General features: G+C 53.8%; 2 protein-coding genes across 3 annotated transcripts in view; both read left to right on the top strand.

Moving 5' to 3' along the window:
* The window catches only part of LOC105516700 (left-right determination factor 1), a 2,857-nt gene extending 1,624 nt beyond the window's left edge, over positions 1-1,233 (top strand). Inside the window, exons 3-4 of the mRNA XM_011948973.1 lie at positions 3-142; positions 429-1,233. Of these exons, the coding sequence (XP_011804363.1) occupies positions 3-142; positions 429-792 (504 nt within the window). The 3' untranslated portion in view covers positions 793-1,233. The remainder of the gene's footprint in view (positions 1-2; positions 143-428) is intronic.
* Positions 1,234-4,174: 2,941 nt separating this feature from the next.
* Positions 4,175-10,228, top strand: part of TMEM63A (transmembrane protein 63A) — a 43,633-nt gene continuing 37,579 nt past the window's right edge. For both annotated transcript variants that reach the window (XM_011948942.1, XM_011948941.1), the window contains exons 1-3: positions 4,175-4,583; positions 7,504-7,693; positions 9,285-9,484. In XM_011948942.1, the coding sequence (XP_011804332.1) occupies positions 9,299-9,484 (186 nt within the window). In that variant the 5' untranslated portion in view covers positions 4,175-4,583; positions 7,504-7,693; positions 9,285-9,298. The remainder of the gene's footprint in view (positions 4,584-7,503; positions 7,694-9,284; positions 9,485-10,228) is intronic.

The raw sequence follows: 10,228 nt of genomic DNA, 5'->3' as shown, positions 1-10,228 counted from the left end.
TACAGGTGTCGGTGCAGAGGGAGCATCCGGGCCCGCTGGCGTCCGGCGCCCACAAATTGGTCCGCTTTGCCTCGCAGGGGGCGCCGGCCGGGCTTGGGGAGCCCCAGCTGGAGCTGCACACCCTGGACCTCGGGGACTACGGGTAGGTGCTGAGGGTTAAACTGGTGAGCCGGAATAAAGAGACAGAGAGGCAATTAAATTTGTTTTGAAATGGACAACTTTTCAGAGTGCTCTGGGAATGAATGAGACAATGTATACAATTCTTCCTCTGACTCTTAGGAGGTCCTCAGTAAATATCAGTTATTAATTTTCAAGTTATTTGTAGCTGTCTATCCTATATCACAAACATCCAGCTTTTTGAAGTTGAGAGATGGATCATAAATCTCCATCCCAGATGACTGCTGACCCTGCTCTCTTTGCCCACACAGAGCTCAGGGCGACTGTGACCCTGAAGCACCAATGACCGAGGGCACCCGTTGCTGCCGCCAGGAGATGTACATTGATCTGCAGGGGATGAAGTGGGCCGAGAACTGGGTGCTGGAGCCCCCGGGCTTCCTGGCTTATGAGTGTGTGGGGACCTGCCAGCAGCCGCCGGAGGCCCTGGCCTTCAAGTGGCCGTTTCTGGGGCCACGACAGTGCATCGCCTCGGAGACTGCCTCGCTGCCCATGATCGTCAGCATCAAGGAGGGAGGCAGGACCAGGCCCCAAGTGGTCAGCCTGCCTAACATGAGGGTGCAGAAGTGCAGCTGTGCCTCGGATGGGGCGCTCGTGCCAAGGGGACTCCAGCCGTAGGCGCCTGGTGTAGCCACCGAGGGACTTGACTTGTGTGTGTTTCTGAAGTGTTCTAGGGTACCAGGAGAGCTGGCGATGACTGAACTGCTGATGAACAAATGCTCTGTGCTCTCTAGTGAGCCCTGAATTTGCTTCCCTTGACAAGTTACCTCACCTAGTTTGTGCTTCTCAGGAATGAGAATCCTTGGCCACTTGGGAGCCCTTGCTCAGTTTTCTCTATTCTTATTATTCGCTGCACTATATTCTAAGCACTTACATGTGGAGATACTGTAACCTGAGGGCAGAAACCCCAATGTGTCATTGTTTACTTGTCCTGTCACTGGATCTGGGCTAAACTCCTCCACCACTATGGACCTAAGACCTGGGGTTAAGTGTGGGTTGTGCAACTCCAATCCAGATAATAAAGACTTTGTAAAACATGAATAAAACACATTTTATTCTGTAATTTTGTAATTTTCTATTTTATTTTAATTAATTAATTATTTTTGAGACGGAGTCTTGCTCTGTCACCCAGGCTGGAGAGCAGTGGCCGAATCTCAACTCACTGCAGCCTCCACCTTCCAGGTTCAAGCGATTCTCATGCCTCAGCATCTTGAGTAACTGGGATTACAGGCATGTGCCACCATGCCAGGCTAATTTTTTGTATTTTTAGTAGAGATGGGGTTTTGCCATGTTGCCCACGCTTGTCTGGAACTCCTGACCTCAAGTCATTCGGCAGCCTCAGCCTCCCAAAGTGCTCAGGTTACAGGCATGAGCCACTGCGCCCGGCTGTAATTTTCCATTTTAATCAAAGCTCTGCAAATTGAGGAAGGAGCAGAAAGTTCTACAGAGATTAGGTCAACCTAATTGTAAAACTAAGGAAAGAGCTTGAGTTGGCCAAGACTTGGTAAAGATCTTGGTTAAGTAATACAGGAAACTAGGATTAAAATGCTTTCAGGGCCAGCACCATGGCTCACTCCTGTAATCGCAGCACTTTGGGAGGCTGAGGTGGGCGGATCACTTGAGGCCAGGAGTTCAAGACCAGCCTGGCCAACATGGCGAGACTGCGTTTCTACTAAAAATACAAAAATTAGCAGGGCATTGTGGTGTGCGCTTGTAATTCCATCTGCTCGGGAGGTTGAGGCATGAGAATCGCTTAAACCCAGGAGGCAGAAGTTGCAGTGAGCTGAGATCACACCGCTGTATTCCAGCCTGGGCAACAGAGCAAGATTCTGTCTCAAAAATAAAATGAAATAAAATAAAAATAAAATGTATTCTGATTCTAGTATCTGTGGTGCCTGTCCTCTCAGAATTGATACAGAAATCTTTCTGTTCTTGACACTTTGACTTTCCTGGGCATAGTGATTGGGCTTTATTTCAATCCTACTTGCATCATAATAAAACCTGTGATCAAAATAATCATCTATACTTAGAGAAGAAAATAAAGCTCCAGAGGATCTGGAATTTATAGCTATAAGAGCTGTGCAATTGGGCGCGGTGGCTCACGTTTGTAATCCTGAGGCTCACCTGAGGTTGGGAGTTTGAGACCATCCTGACCAACATGGAGAATCCCTGTCTCTACTAAAAGTACAAAATTAGCCAGGTGTGGTGGCACATGCTTGTAATCCCAGCTACTCGGGAGGCTGAGGCAGGAGAATCACTTGAAGCCAGGAGGTGGAGTTTACAGTGAGCCAAGATCACACCACTGCACTACAGCCTGAGCAACAGAGCGAGACTCTGTCTCAATAAGTAAATTAATTAATTAATTAAAAATTAAAAAATAAAATAGTGATTTTTACAAACACTTCACACAACTGACATAACAAAGGTTGTGGCTATCTCAACTCACATTCTGATCCATCAAGGCCTTCTCTTGATTTTGAAATAACCTTAACCTACTCAAGAACAAATTTAGAAATCCTTTCTTTCTCTGAAATCTTTGTCAGTGGCTCCAGCATTCTAATTACCAAGACCGGAACCTTGCACTTGCCTGGACCCTGCCCCAATGAATGCTGCCCCCACAGATCAGACGTGGGGGCACCATTCATTGAGGCAGGGAAGGGAGGAGGACAGGCAGGTGTGGGAGTGGGGAGTGGAAAGAAGATTGGACAGGGACAGTCTCAGGAGCCAACGGGGAGTCCAGGGGCCACACCCAGGACTCTGCAGATGGTCAGATGTGGAGGTAAGAGAGCAGGGAGGGGGGATGGCCAGGCCCAGCTTTGGAGGGACAAGGACAGAGATTATACTGGGTGGGGGTGGGCACAGAGGAAAAACCCTGGGAAATAACTAGTGGATAGATGTTTGGGGAGAGAAGGGGAAGCCAGATGGGACAGAAAAGAACTGAGAGAGGCAGGAAGAGACCCTCCCCACCTGACCCCTGGACAGCCACAGACTGGCGCTAGAATCAGGGACAGGGATGTAAGGAGGAATTTTTTTTTTTTGGAGACAGAGTTTTACTCCTGTTGCCCAGGCTGGAGTTCAATGGCGCGATCTTGGGTCACTGTACCTCCGCCTCCCAGGTTCAAGCGATTCTCCTGCCTCAGCCTCCCTAGTAGCTGGGATTACAGGCATGTGCCAACACGCCTGGTGTATTTTTAGTAGAGACAGGCTGGTCAGGCTGGTCTCAAACTCCCGACCTCAGGTGATTCGCCCGCTCGGCCTCCCAAAGTGCTGGTATTACAGTCATGAGCCACGGCGCCCGGCCATAAGAAGGATATTTTTATACCGTTACAGAAAAAGATGAAAGGTCAGAAATGGAAGAGAGGTCGGAGAACCCGCAAAGCCGTGCATGTGGGGAGAGGACTGCTCAGAACTCAGAGTGGTTTGGTGCTAGAAAGGACCTGAGAGGGAAGCTTTGGTCCAACCACTCGTTTCACAGATAGGGAAACAGGGGCCTGCGGATGGGGTGGTTTGCTCCTTGATTCCCAGGGCGCGCGATCCTCCCCGAACCCAGCCTCCCTTCCTGCGCAGCGCCCAGCAGTCCCTGGCGCGGCGGACTTGCGAGCTTGCGGTCCAGTTGTAGAGGCCACCGGCTTCCGGGAAACATCTGGCTCCGGGCCGCGAGGCATGCCGCGCTCTCGTAGCTGGGCTGGAGTAGGTGCCCTTGGCGGCCCAGGCTCGGGCAGTAAGGGACTTGGCCGTAGGGAGCGTGGGAAATGCTGCGACCCGCCCCCACATTTTTGCCCGAACGAAGACACTCCGGGCTTTCACGGTCCGGCCTTCTACAGCGGCGGGGGAGCCGCGGCCTCTCGCAGGGCGCTCCGCGCGGTCCCCGACTGCCCGGAGCCGAAGTGCAGGCTGAATCCTGTTGAGCTCCCCATGCTACCACCCCGCCACCTCCACTCTCCTGGGGCGGGTCTAAGAGCTCTTCGCGGAAATTCAAAGCACCACCACCAACGTTTGCAGCTGCTCTCCCTGCGCTGCGACCACCCTGTGCTTGGCCCAGGTCTCTCGGAGGCGTCCAGAGACTGGGCTCGTGCAGGGGGACGGAAGAGGGTGCGCCCCAACGGATCCCTTCTCAGCCTCTGGACTTGAGCTGGCCGGTCCGGGGCTTGCAGACCTCCGGGAGGACCTGCGGGGCTAAGCGACGATCAGGAGGCCAGGCCAGGGCAGAGGACCGCCGAGGGCCACCGCGGAAGGCGCAGTCGGCTGCGCCCAGGCTCGCGCCGGCGCGGGCGAAGGCTCCAAATTGGGTAAGCTGTGGACGCAGCTCTGCGCATGTGCAGGAGGCGCTGGAGTTTCACTTTGTAACTTTTAAGTGGTCGGAACACGCCCCGCCTGGCTGGGTCCCGCCAGACACGCCGCCGCCGCAGGTACAGGGGACAGGGGGCGTGAAGGGGGGAAACGCGCCCTCCACCTTTCCCGGGACGTGCGGGGCCGGGTCCACGTCGGGGTGCGCGCCAAGTGTCCGGTTCCGGAACGGCTCCCAGCCTCCGCAGACACCAAAGCCCCCGACCCCAAGCAGGGGTTCACGACGCCGGATTGGGTGGGAGGAGAGGGTCAGGGCAGGGGTCGCCGCGCCCCCATTCCAGCCCGGCGTTCCTCGGGACTTTCTGGCGGCTTTTCAGGACTTCCCTCTCCGAAGCTCCGACTTTTCGCTTTCAGGACTGGTACCTCCTTCCCCATCCCTCTCTTTGGGATTTGTCGGCGGAATCCGACCTCTCACCTAACTAGGAGCGCAGCTCTGGGCTCCTCCGACCCTAGACGAGGCCGGGCTGGGAAAGGGCCAGGCGTCCGAGTCTCCTGACGCCAGGAAGGCAGAGGCCACCCTCGGGCTGTGCCTGGGTGACCACTTCCTGCAGCCTTGGCGGAGTCCTGAGGACGGAGGCTGGGGACTCGGGAACTGGGGGGAAGGGCGGGGGCGGGACAGGTGAGGTGAGCTCTGCTAAGAAACCAAATCCGCAAAGGTTCCAGCACCTGATAAGACTAGCTGCCTGAGGCCCTGGAGGGGCCTTGGTCATTCAGCCCCAGGCAGGTGGTGTCCTCTTCAAGGGCAGGGGTGGACAGCGTGGTGGACCCCCTGACCTTCCCCTGACACCTGTCAGGTCATCCTCAAGTCTGCTGTGCCTTCAGGGGGATATGAACGGAAGCTGGAAGCCGAGGCTCCTTTTCTCTTCACACACCCCCTTCCTTTGTTTAGTATGGGGGCAAAGGTCTCTCCTAGCTGTTCATTGGGCTCTAACAGAGAAGACGTCAGGTGGGGTCCTGCCCTTGTGTTTCCCATTAGCTGGAGGGGTGACTTAAAATAAAGGCAAACAGCTTCTAATTGCTTGCTAGGGCCGGTCCTGGGTTAAGTGCTTTACAGGTGTTGTTTGGGGTCTGTGCCTCCCAACAGCCCCGTGAGAGAAAGTGATCACTCGCATTTCCGGGCCAAGGAAGCCAAGGCACGGAGTGGTTAGGCTGCTTGTCTGAACTGCGTGGTGCTGAGACCCTAACTCCAGAGCCTGCTCACATAATCCCTGAGCCACACTGCCTCTCATTTCAGCCAGGGGCTGTGTCATTTCCTTTGTGCTCCAGGGTAGAGGTAAACAGTTGTCCGGGTTACTGGGTCCTGTTTGGTGTTGCCATAAGGTTTACTCTGCAACCTTATTCTGCATCTGAAAGACCAGAGTTAGCTCCTGAGGCAGAAGGCCTGGAGCAGCTTGTAGTTTTGCTATGGTCATCACAGGATGGAAAGATTTGGTGATGATAAAATTACCCTGAATTTGTACGGGCCTTCTTGCAAGAACCAACAATATCCATATACTTCCTGCAGCATTGTGCTGGCATTTCTAGAGCTTGTCAAGTTGGTCACCAGGCCAGTCTTTGCTGCCAGTGGAGACTGGGCAGTGGGTTAGCATAGGTAGTTTACTTTGGCAGGTTCAGACAGCTGTTGGATTTAGCCATCTCCCACTGGCCACAGTCAGACGCTTGCATGCACATGGGTTGAACTTTGGGTTGGGAGCGTGAAGTCACCTGCTGCCCACTCTGGCTTTTGGGCCTCAGCAGTAATTCTTGGCTTTTCTACCCTCAGCATATTAAGTGGGAATAAGGGAATGAATGGAGAATTTATGGAAGGCACAGATAAGTGCTAGGCGTTCACATACATCTAGGATGACTGAATATTGCCTGGGGTTCTCAGCCAGGTGGTGCCACTGCAACCACAGTGCCTAGCTGCTGGTTTGGCCTCCTCCACATAGCTGCCAACTGGGTGCTCCCCTCCCCCTGCCTTCTCCTCAGTCTGGCAGCGCTGCTTCATGGTGTCTGTGTTCTCAGCTGCCCGTGCACAACGTGCCTGTTTGTGAAGATGCAGAGGAGCTGTCCTGTTGAGAGCCAGAGGGATGGAGCTGTTTCAGTGGGATCTGGACTTTACATGTCTGATGGGCAGGCACAGGCTGGGACTGAGCTGAAGGGTCTAAGAGAGACTGTGGATCCCCAGAGCTGTGCACTAACCTGGGTACTCATCGGAGAGGACAGACAGGACTGGCCACCTGCACTTACCTCCATCTCAGGCTCATAGTATTTGCTAGCCACCTCCCTGAGTTCTTATCAGACTTTGTCAAACCATTCTGGGAAGCCTATTTGGCAAGAGACAAGTGACTTAGAGGCGTAACTGGGGCTGGAGGGGGAAGAGGAGCCACAGGTATTTCCCTTCGCGGAGGCCTCTCTCCTTCTCTGCAGTCCTGGCGAGGGTTTGCCACTCCCAGCACCGCCACAGCACCCTCCCCTTTCCAGGGACAATGCTCCCTCTGTGAGCATGTTATGGGATGTTTTTTCTTTCCACTTCACTTCTCAAGCCTTCCTTGTTCATGCTGCTGTGTTCCTTTTTCCTAATTCTAGCTCTTGGGGAACCTTGGGGAGCCTCCCTAGTAGCACTAGCCCTTGGGGCCCAGGTGAAGTCCTTTGCTTGGGGTCCTACCATGAGCCCACAGCCTCCAGGGCTTCTGTGGGAGAGGGCTGCTCCCCTAGCCCCAGCAGGTCCTTGAGTTATTGGTGAAGAGGAGAGAGGCTGGGTCCGCAGGTGGTGCTGGCTGAGGAAGGAGGAGTAGGGTCACACAGAGGAACACTGACGGATGGAGAGCCAGTTCTGGGAGTTTCGGGAGAGATCCAGGCAGGAGGGAGCCCACTGGGCAGAACGTAAAGCTCCATATGGGCAGCATGCATACACGGGTGTGTGCTGGAGGGTTTCCATCCAGACCCCTACGCTGGAAAAGGGTGGCTCCCATGTGATGCTGGGTGTCTGTGATCCTTCAGGAAAGTCTACAGGCTGGTACCCCAGGACTTGCTGGTCAGGAAAGCCCTGCAGGAAATGAGTGTTAGTTCTGAGGCCTGGCCCTTCGCCGCTTAGGAGGTACTGGGGCTGCTTTTGCCTTTGCCAGAGACAGCTCCAACTGAGGACCTCCCCAACGGGTCCATCCACAGTCCTTCCTTCCCCTAGCATCTAGTAAGTGTGGGGACAGGAAGAAGGGGGGGTAGGTGGTGGTCTCAAAGTGTTGGGCTGGGGTGTTCCATTGGGTGGTACCACTGGGTAGGGTTTAAAGGGAAGCCAAGAACATCTGTGTTTCAGAGGTCACTCTTGTGACTGTGTTCAGAGCCAGCAGCCCCATGACTCTGGCATCACAACCCCTACTACCTCCAGCCATTGCCAAGTCTCTTAGAAGGTTGAAAAAGTGACTTGGCTCTCTGGGGGATGCTCCCATGCTCTTGGACTTTCCACTTATTCACCCTTCCTGTACTTGCTGTCGTGTGTGTGTGTGTGTGTGTGTGTGTGTGTGTGTAGGTGTCCATGTGTGATTGTCCTCAGCACTGCAGGCCTAGGGGTTATCCAACATACCCCACCAGCACTACTGGTATCCAAACATCTGTTTGGGTTCTCTATATCTTTTCTTCTTGTTCTCAAGATCTTTGTCCCTATAACAGCTAGAAGCACCAGACTTAGCAGAAATCCCCTGGGAATTCTAGATTTACCAGATTTGGGCAGATGGGATCTTAAGCAAGTCCAGGTTGAACATGTGTTCTGGCCCTTCAGCCACAGCGTGAGAACTTAGACACTAACTCCCCGGCCTCAGGTGTCAGGGGACAGACGCTGGAGATTTCTGTTAGCTTCACCAGGGGCACCAGGAGCCTCAGGAAGGAAAAGTCAACAACCCAGCCTGGAGCAGTGTTTGCTTTGGAAATGCTGGGCCTTGCAGTTAGACTGATGGTACCCAGGAGGGGTATGTAGGTGTGAAAGGGCAGAGCTGGGGGACCCAGAGGTCCCTGAGAAGGCCTTGGAACTCCTGACTCCCTCCCCCTCCCTACCCTAGACCACCCCCTTTGCTTTCTCCTCTGTGGCAAAGTAAAAAGAGAACTGGCATCTGAGAGTCAGGACACTGGGTTTGGGATTCAATTCTGCCCTGACCAGCTCCTTAACCTTAACCTTGGGGCAAGTTATTAAACCTCTGAGGCTTGGTTTCCAAGTATAGCAGATGGACCCATCTCTGAGGTCCCAGCTCTGACATTCTGTGAGCAGTGGGAGTGAGGTGTTGTCTGTGGTTCGTGGATGGACCATCGTGAATACTTGGATGTTCCCTTCTTCCCTGTTTATCCCTGTGTTTTCCTCTTGCCTTTGTGTGCCTTTCTCCCTCTCCCCTGCCTGTACTGCCAGTGGCTTCTGCAGGAGTGACTTTCCCAACATGAGTCCTTGAGGCTAGAGGAGCTTTAGGACTTCTTAAGTCAGCAGCTGCAGCAACTCTGTCCCTCCCTTACTCCATGTCACCCCCTCTGGGGATCTGCCCACTGTGTCCTGGATGAGCCATCCACTCTGACCATCTGATCCCCCGAGATTGTCCCATAATGGAGCCATTCTCTGTGGACACCGCCAGGCACTCAGAGGTCCAATGTCTGGCTCTCCTGGACTCCTTGCTGCTGGCTCCCTGTGTCCGACCAGTCCCTGGGGAAATGCCCACCTTTGGTTCTGCCAGCACTGGTGGGAACCTGCAAGAAATTTGAGCGCTGAACATCTGTCTGCCTTGCTCTGTTGTCCTGTGCTCCAGGGAAGACAGGCACGATGGCGGACTCCCCATTCCTGGAGCTGTGGCAGTCCAAGGCAGTGTCCATCAGGGAGCAGCTGGGCCTCGGGGACCAGCCCAATGACTCCTATTGCTACAACTCGGCCAAAAACAGCACCGTGCTCCAGGGAGTCACCTTTGGTGGCATCCCCACTGTCCTGCTCATAGACGTCAGCTGCTTCCTGGTGAGAGCCTTCACGAGTCGTGTCCTACTGCCTCCGTTATTTGTTTAAATCCCCCGCCCAGGGCCTTCTGGGAAACTTAGATGAGAAGTCAGATGTAGCTGGGTTTAAATCCCTACTCTGTTGCTTACCAGCTCTGTGACTTGGCCGTGTTACATAGCTTCTGTGCACCTCCCCTTTCTGCTCTAGAAATGGAGATCATAATTCCTGCCTCAGAGGATTTTGGAGATTGGATAAGGCCAAAATACTCACATAGCTACGCCTGTGATTATTACCATGATTGCAGAGCTCTCTGCCTGTCATGTCTTTAAGGCCCTTGGGAAGGGTCATCTCAAGGAGTTGAGAAATGTGAATGGAGAGTACGGACTAGAATAGAGCAGCTGCAATTCCCAAGTGTCACCTCCTGTTCCTCTCTGGCATCCCTGGGGTTTTTAAAGAATCGGAAGCTGGGCTCGGTATGGTGGCTCATGCCTGTAACCCCAGCACTTTGGGAGGCTAAGGCGAGTAGATCACCTGAGGTCAGGAGTTCGAGACCAGCCTGGCTAACATGGTGAAACCCTGTCTCTACTAAAAATACAAAAAATTAGCTGAGTGTGGTGGCGCATGCCTGTAATCCCAGCTACTCTGGAGGCCGAGGCAGGAGAATTTCTTGAACCTGGGAGGCGGAGTTGCAATGAGCCAAGATCGTGCCACTGTACTCCAGCCTGGGCAACAACAGCGAGACGCTGTCTCAAAAAAAAAAAAAAA

The sequence above is a fragment of the Colobus angolensis genome, unplaced genomic scaffold (assembly GCF_000951035.1).
Source record: "Colobus angolensis palliatus isolate OR3802 unplaced genomic scaffold, Cang.pa_1.0 Scaffold288, whole genome shotgun sequence".
Lineage (NCBI taxonomy): Eukaryota > Metazoa > Chordata > Mammalia > Primates > Cercopithecidae > Colobus > Colobus angolensis.
Note: the sequence above shows the minus strand (reverse complement) of the source record. Positions and strands in the feature narration are given on the sequence as shown.